This window comes from Gallus gallus, chromosome 7, assembly GCF_016699485.2.
Source record: "Gallus gallus isolate bGalGal1 chromosome 7, bGalGal1.mat.broiler.GRCg7b, whole genome shotgun sequence".
Taxonomy (NCBI): Eukaryota; Metazoa; Chordata; class Aves; order Galliformes; family Phasianidae; genus Gallus; species Gallus gallus.
This window is the reverse complement of record NC_052538.1, coordinates 18,800,557-18,816,669: the sequence shown is the minus strand read 5'-3', so window position 1 is coordinate 18,816,669 and position 16,113 is coordinate 18,800,557. Positions and strand designations below refer to the sequence as shown.

Sequence of the window (16,113 nt, the reverse complement as noted above, 5' to 3'; positions counted from 1 at the left end):
TCAAGTTGGGCATTCTTGAAAGAAAACACCAACAACCTCTGAGAAGAAACGCCATTATTCTAAAATATGGGTCCCATCCTGCCATCGGTGCATGGTATTTGCTGACCTGAAAATTGCCCATGAACAGCTAGCAAGATTCTCAGATGTGCTCATTATCTGGAGGATTATTCTCAGTGTGCAGTCAGCCTGTAAAAGGTTTGCTGTGCATACAGACAGTCTCCATCAGGTCAATTACTTGCAGAAGTTGCACAGTGCTTTTTCTGTGCTGCGACCGGGTGACTTGTCTGGCTTGCACAGCATGAGCTGTGAATAGCACAATTAAGTGCACAACGTTGAGTCACAATATGGAAACATGACAGTAAGCATTTACTTTTCATAATCATCCACCATAGTAAAGTTTGAGACTTTGCTTACTAATAGCATGACAATTAGGCTGGGGAAGGGTCATATTGAATTAAAACATTTTCAAGGACAAGGATCTAGCAGCTCAACATTGCTGCTACCCTGCAAAACAGAAACAAGGAGGTGATGAGTCTCCTTGGCTGTGCCAGCATCCACAAGCATGACATACCCTGTCCCAACTAACAAAATCCAGAGCGATGAAAGCTTTCTGCTCTCCCTGTGACAACCCATATCCTGCTAGTAGGGCCTCCAAATACACTACAACACAGTTCGAGAACATAATGGAAAATTTGAGTTTTATTTTGTACTTGTACTATCTGCCAAGTTTGCTTGTGCTATTTTCTGCTAATCTGTTCCCCACATAGCAAAAAGTTCAGTGAAAGCAGGAACGTGAACTTTAGTCTTCACCTCACAGCAAAGAAGAAATGGCAGAGAGGGCCGCTGCAGGAAAGCAGGGAGCTCTCGTCTTATTGTCGGGGTTTTTTTCCACCACTCCGCTCTCGATTTCCTTAAACGTAATTAAATCTAAAACTTCACTTGTCATGAAAATTAGAGCCAGTTCACTTTTATCCATTTAGCCTGCACTTTGCTGATAAATTACTCCGGGGATGGTGTAAACCTCTCTAAACTGTTATTTGTTCTGGAAAAGGGAAAGGAAAAAACAGAATTTAATGGGGAAAAAAAAAATGTCAAACTTATTTCCAGGGATGGCAGTGCAAGGACCAGGATGAGATGTTCATTCTGGACAGCCATTATCTGTAGATTTCATAATTGACAAGAAACATTCCCTAGAATAGCAGGGAATCTTTCTTAGAAATGGTGTAAGGCTTTTGTTGCACGAGTTTGGAGATCACAGCCAGACACTGCTGAAATAAAAAGCTATTTTTTTTCTGCAATTTTGCAGTTTTTAAAGATGCTGTGGTTACAATTTCCCTTTCTTTCAGATACCTCATAGTACTCATGGTAACTAACACATTTGCCTTTATTAAAGAAGAGATACTAAAAAATAGACGTGTTTAGAGAATGCAATATGTAGCTTTCTAAAATAACATATGCAGAATATTAGCTGCATTCAGGTTTCCCCATAGACTTGAGTCCTTTAAATACACTGACCCACATAGATCACACTCCACATTTTCAAATCAGTTCTTGCTGATTTCTTTATTAATAGCCTTCTAGATCTTAGACTAATTGCTCTATTTTTGTTACGTTCTCCCAGTGGGGTTTCCAGGGCAGGCAGTTATCAGGGATTCGCAACAAAGCCTGAAAATAACCTACAGGTCAAGTGTGTGCTTTGCCCTTAGAACTGCGTCCCAGTGCATGCAGTGGGTTGTCACAACAGGATACCTCCACTCTCCAAGTACTGAAATGGCAGTCATGTATATATTTATCATGGCTATGTTTATTTACTAGGGTGTATGTGGAGGCTGAGGTTGTTCTGCAGCCTTATGGGACAATCAAAGGCCTCACTTAAAAAATAGTACTCCCAAAAGTTAACTGCTACTGATTAATGCCAAGGGCTGTGGCAAGTAGTAAAGGAAACTGCAGATAATCTCCGCCTCATTAAATTGTCCGGGTTATAGGGCAAAACCTACTGACACTGTCAAAGCTCTGCAGCAAGCTACAAACTCGAATTTTCCTATTTCATGTAAGGGGAGAAGGGCATATGGATTCCGGTCACTGAACAGCTGAAAGTGCATCTAGTGAGGATCAGAAGGACAGCACTAGCTATAAGGATCTATGAGCTTTTGTGGGAGGTTACATTCATTGTAAATTTAGCAAGTGTTGGATGTTTCTCTGTTGTTTCATACCTCAGTGTGAAATGGTGACACGGGATAACAGTCTGCTAACCTGCCTAGCTGGGGCTGCCAGTTCAAAACCCACAGTGCCCATCACCTGGCATTGGACCGTGCTCCAGGCACCTGCAGGCCACACTCTTAGCTGCTTTTAGGGGAAGAAAGGAGACCATAAACACCCAACAGATGGAAGGCATACGTGCCTTGATAAGCATCTTGATTTAATCCAAACAATGTGCCACAGCAGCATGGAAACAGAAAGCACGTTTCTTAGACAGAGTTTCTCTCTCTTCCTTTGAATTCATGTATGTTTTGTACTTTCCAAAGTAAACATTTAATATTTCAAAGACTCTCCTGTAAAGCTGTCTGCTGCTTGCTTCTACTACCCTTTAGCTCAGAGGCAATGTAACAATAAAAAAACCAGCAACCTGGAGCCTAGAGGCACTCTTCACATACTAGCGAGTCCTGGAGAGCCAGCACTGATCCTGTGGGCACAGGGTAGCTTGTCTCATTTCCACGAAACAACAATAAACAGGCTCAATTCCCAGGAACCATGCAAGCTCCGGGGCTGGCTCATTCCCATACCACAGTGGGAGGGCTGCCAGAGCCAGAGGGGTGCACGGAGCTCTGCTCACAGGCCAGCCAAGCAGCACAGCTGATGGGCTGCCAGCATGGTTTGTCTGCATGGCATACATGTGGTGTCTTCGCACAAAAAGCAAAGCCTGGTCTGCAAGGAGAGGAGGAGAAAACCAACAGGAATATCTGTTAGTGTTAATTTATTTCTAGATATTTATGGAGTCTCTTGGGGTGCTGATCTTTACCTGGGTAAGATGATATACAACTCTCCCTTTCTCCTTCGACCTCTACTTTGCATTTGCCCATCAGTACAACACTGTCTTATTTCCAAAGGGTGCCACTGTTGGCTTGGGAAACACCACCAATATTTAGACTAAATAGGATCTGAAGATACTCATGTGCATAGTTGCCACAAATGCTATTAAGCCTAAAATAGCATACAATACTTATCATTAAGTAATTTTAAAATGTTCCATGGCATATTTTTGAAAAATCGTAGAAGTCCAGAATAAAAAGCTAGGAAGAAAGTAAGTACTAGAAACCAGAAAATGATTTTTATATATGCTTTTAAAAGTACCTCAAAAGCCAACATGCTATGCATGCTTAATCTTTATTTATATATGTACATATTTATAATCTATGAGGCATTATCTATCTTAAAAGTATTACTTAGGCTGCTGTATTCTAGTACCCTATCACGCATTGTAGAACTCTCATAAAAACTGAAAAGAACAGCCAAGAAATGCATTAAGAGACTTAGCTTATTAATGGCCAGTCACATATAGACTCATTTTTCTTGCCATAGGCTTTTATGATCTAGCAATAGAAAATTTTTCTTCATCTTTTTCAGAAATAACAGAGAATTCCAAGAAATGGAAGCTGCTGCTAGTAAAAGAAGAAAAGCTGAGTATCATCAGGGTTAATAACTCCTACTTGAGATCCATGAATGATTACAGAGTTACACTTCTATATCGAACTTTCCAGTGCCATTAGTAATATGCTGCCTGTCTGGGACATCGGTACCCTCATGGTGAGAAGACTATTTCTTCTTCACACCAAATAGAAGAGCTACAGGAACAATGGCTTCTAAGGTCTCATGCTTGTACGTTTTGACAGTAGTTTGCTGGGCAAGCGCTCTCTGGTACTTAAGTATAACTCGTCCTACTTCTTCCTACACTGGCCACAGACAGGTCAGTAGCATATCAATAGCCAGAAAAAATGTCTCCTTTGGCAACATAAGAACTCGACCTATAAATCCACATTCTTTTGATTTTCTCATCAACGAACCTAATAAATGTGAGAAGAGTGTCCCTTTCTTGGTCATTCTTATCAGCACAACTCACAAAGAGTTTGACGCAAGGCAAGCAATTCGGGAAACATGGGGAGACGAAAACAATTTTAAAGGAATTAAGATTGCCACGCTATTTCTTCTTGGGAAAAATGCAGATCCTGTGTTAAATCAGATGGTAGAGCAAGAAAGCCAAATTTTTCACGACATTATTGTAGAGGATTTTATTGACTCCTATCATAACCTCACTCTGAAAACATTAATGGGGATGAGGTGGGTAGCAACATATTGTTCAAAAGCGAAGTACGTTATGAAGACAGACAGTGATATTTTTGTAAATATGGATAATCTTATTTATAAGCTGCTCAAACCTAACACCAAGCCAAGGAGAAGGTACTTCACTGGTTACGTTATCAACGGAGGGCCAATACGAGACGTTCGCAGCAAGTGGTACATGCCCAGAGATTTGTATCCTGACAGCAATTACCCACCCTTCTGTTCGGGCACTGGCTACATTTTTTCAGCAGATGTAGCAGAACTGATTTACAAAACCTCCCTTCACACCAGACTCCTCCATCTCGAAGACGTGTATGTCGGACTCTGTCTTCGGAAGCTGGGCATCCACCCCTTCCAGAACAGTGGCTTCAACCACTGGAAAATGGCCTACAGCTTGTGCAGGTACCGCAGGGTGATCACGGTGCACCAGATAACACCAGAAGAAATGCACAGAATTTGGAATGACATGTCAAGCAAGAAGCATCTTAGATGCTAAGATTTTTACAGATGTAAATACCTTTTTTAACTTTTGCTTTACTCTGGTTATTTTTTGACAAAGTGATGTACTGATTTACAGGTTAAACTGTGGGATATTACTGTGAGAGGATTTTTAATGACTGATTTTTCATTCTCATTTTGACTACTGGTTTACAGACTTCAGGCTCTTTTCATGAGGACATTACACCACTCAAAAGGATCCATAGTCAAAGCTCAGATTTTATACATTATCCTCTATCACACATATCAGCTCCTGCATCTGTATGTAAAAGGACAGTAATAAGCTATCATGAGCTGCTTAACAGTTCATGCCCCAGCCTCTGAGATAAGACTCGGGCCCTACGAATGAAGAAGAATATACTTTTATCCCCTTCTGACACCCAACAATCATCCCTATTTAGAGCTTTGTTAAAAAATTGCACAGTATATATTTTCAAAGATCTCATATGCCTACCTTGGCATCTATATCTTACAGAACAATGCGTACGGTTTCCAAACAGGTTGCTGATGGTGCAATAGCAGAATTTAGACAGGTAAGAACATCAAAGTCTCACAGGCCTTAGAAACAAACTCACACACAGAAGCATATTTTTATCCCCCAAATGGTATTCCTTTAAATCATTTCATAAAAGACTTCATTTCTTTCCACTGTAACAAGTAGACCCAAAAATATCTAATCGAACTTTAAAATGAAATAGAATCTGTAGATTAAATACAAGATGGGAAACATATGGAAAATCATCTTAAACATCAGCGATAAGATAATTTTAAAGTGAGTGGAACATTTCTCATTAGTATTGGTGCATGTGAATCTCTCCCTGTTTAGGAGTACATTAATGGGTACGATAACAACATGATTTTTTATGTGGAAAGAAGATTGAATGACTTGTAAGAAACACATGATTTTATCAAATGATAAAATTGTTAGTTAATAAGCAGCATATTGCGTCAACATCAGTTGGTATACTTTTCATCTGAAAAAAATCTAACACAAAAGAACATTTCTTAAGGATAAACTCTCTTTTTTTGCTGCAGTGCATATGAAAGTGAGATTAAACCATATTTTTAATGGTTTTTGTCCAATCAATTTTCTGTTGGTTGGACAACACACAACTTTCATAGAAAAATAAAGAGCTTTTTTATAAAAATCCTTCTGCCTTTGTAGTCAATCTGCAGCTCTCCACCACAGAACCAATACTCACTGAGGTCCAGCTCAAAAAAGCACCAGAACTTGAGAAATCCCCAGAGCATGTGATAAAAATCAAATATGCAAGATTGTATTCAGGTTCTGTAATGTACTTATATGTTCTAAACATGAATGTTAATGAGACGTGATGAAAATTATTTCCTGAAAAAATCTTTGATGTGTTCATACCATCCCTACTCAGCACTGCCTTTCAAAAAAGAACTAAAATGTGATATAGCTTAGCAAGTGACTTGGAATGAGGAACTCATAGGCAAGCCACAAGTATAAAACACACCAAGTGTATTATTAGCTCTGGATTACTCACACCATTCACAGCACACACATAGGCTTCATTCATTTCAGTGGGAGATATATGTAACATGAAAAACTGTTAAGAATGTACGTTATTCAGGATGTCTATTAAGTAGTCAGAAATTAACTGAACCAGAATTTAAAGGAAAACTCTATACTGATTTTGCCATGGGTGTACATAGTACTTTATAACAATAGCAATTAAATGAGGGTGCTACCCCAAAAGGTTTGCAGTTTCAAGACATGTTGTTAGTCTTATTCACAGGTACAACACTATTGTTTAAAAGGGAATTACTTGTAAATAAGGTGAAGGTTACCTGGCATTTTGAGCCACATACAGTAAATGCCTCAGAGATCTACTTCAAATCTAGAAGGTGAACCTACAGAACAGATAGTCCTGGAGTTACTGCTAATCAACAGGAGCTCGTAAAAATCAGTAATTTATACAAAAATACTGAATCTCCTGCAGCATAATTAAGATTTATCCTTCTCTAGTTGACCCAGTCCTTGTTAAAGTTGCTCTTGCTTCCTTACAAATTCAGAACTCCAACAAAACAAGGTCCAACTAATTGCATATATGTATATAAGAAACACACAGAGTGAAATTCAGCTTTTCTTAACCAGGTCCCAAAATGTGCAGTTAGGGAAGGAAAACTAGGGTGGAATTCATCCCCAGCCCTCAGTAGGTCACAGAGCGTGAATGCAACCATAGCAGGGTCACACTTCGTAGTAATTACAGCCAAGGCTGCAATCTCTTCTACTGTTTGTTGATACTGTGTTATAATTTGGGGTTTCTGAATCCACAACCGCATGGATTTGGTGGCTTTAATTCTTCCACTGATGATTCTATAGTCTGTGGCTAGTAACACCAAGGACGGCAGGGCTCCCAGTCCTGATACCTCAGGGCTCAAGTAGCACAGCAGCCTTGAATTTCTCCTAGAAGTAGACTGCATTAACAATTGGAGCGTGCACCTTGAAAATAACATCTTGAAAAATATATTTCCTGCCATTTATAAATAGATAGATCTTCAATGACAATGTAAATTTTCACCTTGGAAACTATGTACATATTCCTAAGGCATTTTCTTCTGTATTCAGCTGTATATATGTGTAGGGTCTGCTTGCTATGTAGTATTTTGTTATGCATGGAGCTGAATTAGGCATTATATTTGTCCAGTGTTTCAAGAGCCTTAAGCATGTGTGCCCTAACTTTTGAATGTACAAGACTTTTTTCTTTTATCGTCAGTGAATTTAAATCTACAAAACCTAATTTTCTATCTGTTTTCTCATACTAAGCTTCATTAGATTGTTACACATAAATAAAGAGATTAATTTTCTCTTTGCTCAGAAATTGCAGTATTTCAACCTAGACCTAGAAAGGGAAACCATGACAGCCATACATCTACTCGTGGACAGCATGGGTTTTACTCTCCCTTTCACTCAGAAGTATTTGTGTCACCTTGGGTACTGTTAACGAATAGCAGTGTTTGCATTGAGCTTCCTTTAAACAGAAGAAGTATTTGCTCCTTAAAGGTCATTTTGTTTCACTTGGGCATGGGGCAAATGACAATTTGGTTAAGATGTTCTGGTTTTTAGTCACTTCAAAACTGTGAAGTAATCATATATTTATTTCAAAGCATACACTAACAAAGCACATTGAACTAAGAATCTATGGGAAAATGTCTCTCTTTTAGAGGAACTTTTCACAAAATGCTTTTTGGCTAAATTCATGGGAGTATTTAGACAGAAGTCTCAAGATTTTCCATCTTTCCTAATAGTAATCTGAAGTATCAATTTTGATTTGTTACGGGGATTTCTTTGTCTTTATAACGTAGATGGCAATGGCATTTGTAAATGAAGAGTGTAATTAACTAGAAAAGCTTGTCAACAGTAACCAAACTTTAGGTGTATCATTATATACGACTGGCTGTACTTATGTATTTATTTGTCTAAATTGTATATATTGTTTTATCTCCGGTGTCTGTAGGAGTGCATTCTTTTAGATTAAAGTATTATTTACAGTTTTGTGGGATTGCCAGCAAAGCTGCTGATCAAGATACTATTTTTTTGTATCAATGTCAAATAATAATAATAAAAAAAAAAGAACAACGAAGTCAAATGAAAAATTGAAGGTGTCACATAGTTTTCTTCATTTCTCTCTAGGAACGTAAGTGGTATTACCTGAAAGTACAATACCAATAAATAGATTCATTTTTCACAAGGAAGAATATTATCTTGTAAAAGCAGATTTTATAAAAATGATTGGGGAAAAAAAAAGATAAAAATATTACTTTATTGTTTGCACAGCAACTTAAGCTGATGGCCATACTGATCAGGCATACTACTTCATTTGGCTCCAAAGAGCTAATCTTAAAACAGCCATGGCAATATCTAGCAAATTAGCAGATGGGCTCCTCATCTGCTTTGGCATCCCCAGCTCATGCAACCAGTTTGGCTGCCTCAAAGTGGAGGAGCTCTTTGGCTTCACTAGCCCTTTAACATGAGGGACCTCCTGGTACCTGGTGTGCTTGCAGCCATCCAAAAGTTACATACAGGAAAAAAGCACAAGCGTCCTCAGACCCACATCTCATTAAATCACAACAGACTCACTCTGAGGTTGTTGCATGGCTGCTGGGAGGGCACCCACAGGCACCAACCAACAGGAAGCGGTCAAAAGAGGTCCTCCTCACACACAGTCACAGGGCACCTGCTTCCACGTGCCCCAAACAGAAAGATTAATGAGGAAGCACATTTTGAACACAACCAGCTTATCTTGTTAGTCTAATGCGGGGCTTTGCTCCTGATACAAGTACATGAAGATGCTATTTTTCAGGTGGGAAGTCCTGGGAGGCCTTAGGGTTTTCACATCAAAATAAGGAAAGAAGAAAAACAAAACCATAAAAGCAATATGAAGTCCTTTTGCTTCATGAACTAGTGAGAATCAAGATACTATTTTTCTGTATCTACGTCAAATAATAAAAAAGAAAGAAGAGCAAAATCAAATGAAAAACTGAAGGTGATACGTATCATTTTCTTCACTTCTTTCTAGAAACATAAGTGGTATTATCTGAAAGTATGATATCAATAAATAGGGTCACTTTTCACAAGGAAGAATATCCTGTAAAAGCAGATTCCCCTCCCTCCACCCTCACCTTCACAATTTCTGGCTCAGAACTCACTTTCTAACCTTTTTGACCACTGGCTTCAGAGCTCAATTACCCAAAATTATTCACAGAGTGAAGACATGGAACTCACTCAAGATGAAGAACACCACAGACCACAGCAGTTTTGTTTTTTTTGGGGGGTCACCTCTCTTTGAGGAGCAGCTGGAGGCTGCTACAGACTTGTCAGGCACCCTGAGGTGCCTGCAGTGACACTGCCACCTTACAAGTTATAGCAAGGGGAGATTTAAAACAACTTCATGTGCTTCACATGCAGTAAAAACCCCTCCAATCATTTGCAGATTTTTCTCATTTTCACCATAGCCGCCTAAGTCTAATTGTAACACTTACATGGTGCTTAATTAATATACAGCTTGGAGATATACAGATATTACCACTTGTAGGGTAGATCTCGTGTAGCTTGATTATCTTAATTACAAGCATTCTATTTTCTCATTTACTTAATTGATTGTCATAGATTTCCAGAGAAATTTTTACTGCCTTAAGTGAAAACAATATATTAAAGAAAACTGCTGAAGCTGTCCAATTGAAACAGCAAAGTGCCACATATGACATGAAACATTCTACTGAATAATACCTGCTTACTTCTCCCTTGTTAAAAAAGAGCAATTCATGAAATTGAAGCAGGAGAGTCATCTGAAAAAGAATAATGAATATGCGTTATTGACTCAACCGCACCTGTAATAGAGTTGTCTCGAGCATCTCCTCTGATGATAGCCTAACTCAGGAATAAAAGGTCCATTTTTCTGCTAGGTCTGCACATCAGCTGACTCTACATTATAGCTCTGCCTCACCTGAAAGAGCTAAGGCGAGCAAGAGGTGATTTACTCTTCACACAAGATTTATCCTTGAACATTTCTTCTGCAAAGGCAGCGTTACACGTCAAGCTGTGCAGAATTATGTGCAATGGTTTTGTAATGCAGGCAACTTTTACTCAGTGCAAACTAATATCCCAAATTTGAGTTGTCCTAGGCATTACCTACCATATCTGCAGCCAAGCCAAGACTACTAAAATAATTATGACCTCAAAATCCCTTTTTTCCTTTAGGACTTTCCTTACTCCATGATCTTTTAAAGACTGCAGGAGAAAGCAGATCTTCAGGTGCCTCGGTATAGCAGTAGAAGGAGGAAGCTGAGGGCTCCCTGGAGTTCTCATGACGAAGCAGCCGGAGGCCCAGAACACAGAATTACTGAGCGTGACATCTGTCCTCTTGGCAATGACAGCAGCCATACAGTGAGAGACCACAGCCAGCACCTGGACTCTGATCCTGGTGCACCGTGACTGGGCTCCAGTTTAGCACTCACAAGAGGAGGAAGGAGACATGATAAGGTGTAGAATCATTAAGGTTGGAAGACCACTAAGATCATGTAGTCCAACCATAAAGGTATAGTGGCATATGAAATAATCCATTTCTAAAGCAATTCAGAACATTTATTGGAACACGTTAAAAGAAAGAAGTGCCAAAGCGTGACAAGAGCAGAAAGGAATAAGACATTTGAAACATTCTAAATTTTTTTTTATTTATGCAACTTCATTAAAATCCCTCCTCAGAAAGAATCTTGAGTTGTAAGACATTGCAGCAGTAATCCATTATCCATCAGATCTTATCCTCATACATATTCAGAGACAATGGAATAAAAAATTGGTCTCCATTGTCTGTTGTACTGCAGATTACATTTGGATTGAGATATGTGAAACAAATGGGATCTGATCCAAGTCACAGTGCAAATCGGTGTCGTGGGGATTTGTGCATGTGCGTAAAAGAGCCGAATTTGATCCTTTGTGTCCATCATAGGTCTTACTCCTGTTCAAAGTGAAGTCACCTGGGATAGCACCTTGATTTCTGGGGAAGAACACTATAATCCAGGCAGTACTTTAATCACCAGGAACTTAATCTCTTACCAAATGCAAGCAAGAAAACAAGTCAAGGAGCAACCTCTCCAGTTTCCCCTTAATCCCAACCCTTACGAAAGTAGAACACAAGACCTATGGGTTTGTGAGCTGTTAGGAACTTAACTCGTGGCAAGAGAGAGCTCTATGTCAGTTTACTAGCATGTTATATTCTGCTCATAAAAAGTCTGTTTGGCACCACTAAAAAACACATGCCACCAGCAAGAACAGGAGCCCCGTAGGGCCATACCTGCTCCCTGCAATCACTCCTTTTTCATTCCCTAAGTTGCCTTTACTTTTGCAGTTATTGCGTTGGAGAAAAAATGGTGGTATAAAGATAAATTTCCCAAACTTCTTTCACCTAGGAGAATCCCAGTGATCTCTAATTTAGGGTAATTTTATTTCCCCTTGATTTTTTTCTTCTGCACTTCTAATATGATTCTCTTTGCTGCTGTTTCCCCCAAGCTTTTCATTTTCCTTCCACTTTTACATGGCACATCATCTTCTCACCAACCAACGTATCCACCCCAAACAGCCATAAAATTGGAAGACAAAGAGATGGCCTCTACCTGAGGAGTTTACAGCCCTACATAGCCCAGTGTGATTTAGAGGACAAGCAGTTCTATAAAACATACAGAATATACAACTGCTCTTTCAAGAGCCTTTTCTGGATCATTGCCTGATCCAGGTTTTAAGTACATGGAAAGTTCTATCATCTTTCATCCTGCCTCTGCCTCTGCCTGCAGAGATCACTGCACAGCCTAAACAGACCTAGCTATCACACGTTTTCCCAATATTTTTTGTTGTTTTCTTTATTTCTTTTACCTTTCCTCACATAATCTCAAACAGCTCACAAGAATTCAAAACAACGTGTTTTTTTTCCCACATTTTAACTTAATCAAGTTCATCTCCATCCACAATTGCAATGCTTTAATTCTTTACACCTGTTCCTGCTCCCCACGCTGCCTGCCCTTGCCTCACGTCTTCCTAATGACCAAGCATCCAGTGCTGAAGCTATTACGAGTGTATTTGCATGAAGGCTGAGCACAGCAGTGCTTTTCTCTCTTTCTCCATTTCTGATGTCACAGGGACTGAGATATTGGATTCCTTTCACCAGACAGGACAATTTGTCTTATATTATCACATTTGAAACAGAAAATTTACTTTTGCTATCTGACGCAGATAGCAAGTCTGCAGAGCTGGAGTAACTACAGACAGAGCAGGTATCGACATACCCATGTAATCTCTAAAGTACCTAGTTAATGAACTTCACATAAATTCCCCCTCACAAAAGCCACAGAAAAGTCCTGACCAATCAGGAGGAAGCCATCAAGGTCCACCGAGGCTTTATCTGAAGTTTGCCATCACTTTGGAATCACTTAGCTTCTGGTTTTATTAAACTTCAGTTGCAGGCTGGTTTGTGAAATGAAGTGTTACTGTCTCTGGAGAGTCCTATTATGTAGGAACAAGAATGACCTGGTACTTCCCAGGCACTATTTTATTCCAGCCATTTACAGCAGATCTGCACTTTGAATTACAAACTCAACTGATGGCAAGGTTGATGATGTGCTGCTTTAATTGGTCTTTAAAAGCCAGTCTTATTTACTGCCTTGTTCCTTGGATGCAGCATTCCTACACATGGGGATGAAAGTAATGTGCCAGAATAAAGACTATATACAGCACGTAATTAAAACCGCATTTTTTAATAGAGGAACATACATGCACACAACGCAAGCGTTGGCATACACTTAGAAGTGCAGGTTACAGAAGTCTGCATTTTAATTTGTATTTTGCTGCAATTCAGCTGTTACTTCGAGCAGACGGGTGAGTCGTGAAACATTTTTAAACTGATTTAATTACTTGTAAAAGTATTGGCTTGTGTTAATTAGGTGCAATAAATTACACAGTGGTTCACATATCCCTTTAACAGGCTTTTTGAACACAAGATACAATAAGCTTTTTTCTCAGTATCAGTAGGAAAATAAACTGAGCTTTACAAGCCAGTATTTGACAGCAGCTATTGTCTATCAGTTTTAGCACTACAGAAATGAGATTAAAAAAACATACACAAGACAGAAACGTACTTAACATGGGATATCACCACATATTTGCACCTCAGAGGGAGGCCAGTCCCACAGACATCATGCAGGCTGCACATCCATCCATATGCTCAGAACAATCAGGTTAAGCAAATGTAAACTGATAACGCTTACTCTCTACCCCCAACACCTTTCATGAGTGCAATCAAGGCTCCTAGAGTGGGATTACTTCTGTTGCCCTGGTACAGGGTAAAGTCATTTGCTAGAACGTGAGAAAGAAAGTGCAGGTACACATACTCAACATGTACTAGCCTAGGAAATATTCTTTATTTGCTTTAGCACTTAAGATCCAGGTGCTGTCGCTCATCTTGATTTCCAGGGATATTCCTTAACACTAACTTGCACTCCCAAGCACCTTGCCCATGATAATAAAATACAAACGAAATAATGGATCCAATGATGCAGTAGATAAGTAGAAGAATGTTTAATCCAATAAGAAAAGTGCAGTGCCTCTCAACTGGAAAAGCAAACCAAAAACAGAGGGAAAGGATGTTGCTGAGACTCCTCTGCAGCAAAATTAGGGATGCAGAGACAGGGATGCAAGGAAGCCTTTCCAAATGAAGATGCTGGCTGCTCCTTGCCATCTCTGAGAAAAAGGCTACCCTCACAGCGTGCTTACTGAGGGAGTACAAATGGAGAATTTCACAAAGTTTGATCCTACAGATCTTATATCCTGATGATTTGCATCAGCCTCGGATTTGGGTGCTTCCTAGTATGCATAATGAGGCAGAAACCTGGTAGAATGCTTGGTCAGACCTTGGTGCAAAGGTTTTGTTGGGGACCAATATATTTTACCTAGGAGAGCAATTCACAGCCCCTAAAGTTTACATTTTGATTTCTAGGCTGTAAGGAGAGAAAGCAGTTGGCACATGAAGTTGTCTCATTTGTGATAGATGATTATTTCCTGGACATTTTAGATGATGAAATGCTTTATTTTTTTATGCTTTGGAAATTGCTGTGCTGAAAATGTCATGGAAAACAAGCTTGCACTTTTATCTTCTGCTAAACCCAAGAGAAATATCAATTCAGAGGAGTATATAACATTGCATTCGAATGCTGGGACTGCCACTTCAGTAAGTAAACAAAAAACCATCAGTATTAACACTGCCACCTGCCCATGTTTTCCCTTTCCAGCTCAGACACTGATCATCAATCATATTTCATTCTCTTCATTTCCATGCCCTTCACTTTGAAAGTACCTAACAGCTGATTTTTTTATGCAGCATAATTTAAGTAAGGCCATTTAAAGAAAAAACGCTTACTGTACTGCAAACAATTTTAAAGAAAACAGAAACAAATGCACCGGAAAAGTTTTACTCACATGTACACACAGGCTGGCAACGTGCACGTGAAATACAGAAACAAGATGAGAAATGTTCTGAGTTTCCTCAACGCATGCTGAGAGGATGGGGTGACAGCTCACGAGGAAGGTTACAGCAGACAGCACTTTACCTATAGTGCTGTTGTTTATGAGGGAGAAAAATAAAACAAAACATCACAGGTATGGATGACGGAAGGAGAGACGGAGACAAGGAACATGTCCCTGGGACACTGCCTGGCCCCCGTCCCTTAGCAGACATCAGTGGTCCGGGGCATCACAGCCAAGGCTGTCAGCAAACCAACAGAGGAACGAAATAAGTGTGCCACATGCCAAACTTGTTCAAAGGCAGGGAGTAATGGCAGAAGAGAGGAACAGACAAGCTGGAAAGAGAATATGTCAGCCAAGAGAAGCCAAAGAAGAAAAGCGATGGAGAGCAGATTGGAGATAGGAAAAAAAAATTCACTCCTTTCCATCTTTTCCTCCCCAGTTCTCCCCCCCACAAATTCTTCCCCAAAGAGCATTCTCCAGAAAGAAATAAGGGAATCTTTACAATTAAAACATAGATAAGTTAACAGCATAACACTTCACCAAGGGATTGTTACCTGAAGTACCTGCTGTGAATGTTTTGTAGCTGTGTTTTTTTCCAACATTTTGACAAGTTGAGTCTCTGACATTTTTTACTTGTGGGGAAAATTTCTATTCAAATTTTATTTATTTCTGAGTAGTTGCAAGATTTTCTCCACTGGCTAGCCCACAGAAATGTCACTAGAGCATTAGAATGTTAGAAAGCAAGCAGAACTGAAATTCTCTCACTAAGGGAGCATGGGAGGATATTGTTTTGGGTTTTTTGCTTGTTTGTTTGTTTTAACTGAATAATGGCTAGCAGCTTAATTCACTTTTACACTAAGAGTACTAATGCTTTGTTCCATACAAGCACTAAAGAAGTGGAAGAAATCACGCTGGGGAGAGACAGAGCGTCACGTCATACCAAAAAAAGTACGTGAATGTGACCATGGAGTTTGGCGCTGATGAAGGATCAGTGATGTTAGGATGGCAGAGCCCTCCTTCCCACCTGGGTGATTTATCACCTCCTGGCCAATAACGGATACAGCAGAAAAAGTCAAAGTCACTTTTAGAAAAGCACATGTTCTGAAGTTCCACATTCACCGCCATCCCCGACCCATACATTTATCCTCAGTTTCCTGTAACGCTAAGACACACGTTTGTTTTGAGCAGTAACTCACAGTGGGTCAGGCAGCCTCATCTGGGGGATCTGCAGCTCCCTG

The 16,113-nt window shown here is 39.7% G+C and overlaps 1 protein-coding gene across 6 annotated transcripts in view; it reads left to right on the top strand.

Annotated features, from left to right (window-relative positions):
• B3GALT1 (beta-1,3-galactosyltransferase 1) overlaps window positions 1-8,460 on the top strand; it is a 182,855-nt gene extending 174,395 nt beyond the window's left edge. For all 6 annotated transcript variants that reach the window (XM_040704199.2, XM_040704204.2, XM_040704198.2 and 3 more), the window contains one exon: window positions 3,625-8,460. In XM_040704199.2, coding sequence (XP_040560133.1) covers window positions 3,854-4,834 — 981 coding nt within the window. In that variant the 5' untranslated portion in view covers window positions 3,625-3,853 and the 3' untranslated portion in view covers window positions 4,835-8,460. The remainder of the gene's footprint in view (window positions 1-3,624) is intronic.
• The last annotated feature ends 7,653 nt before the right edge of the window (window positions 8,461-16,113 follow it).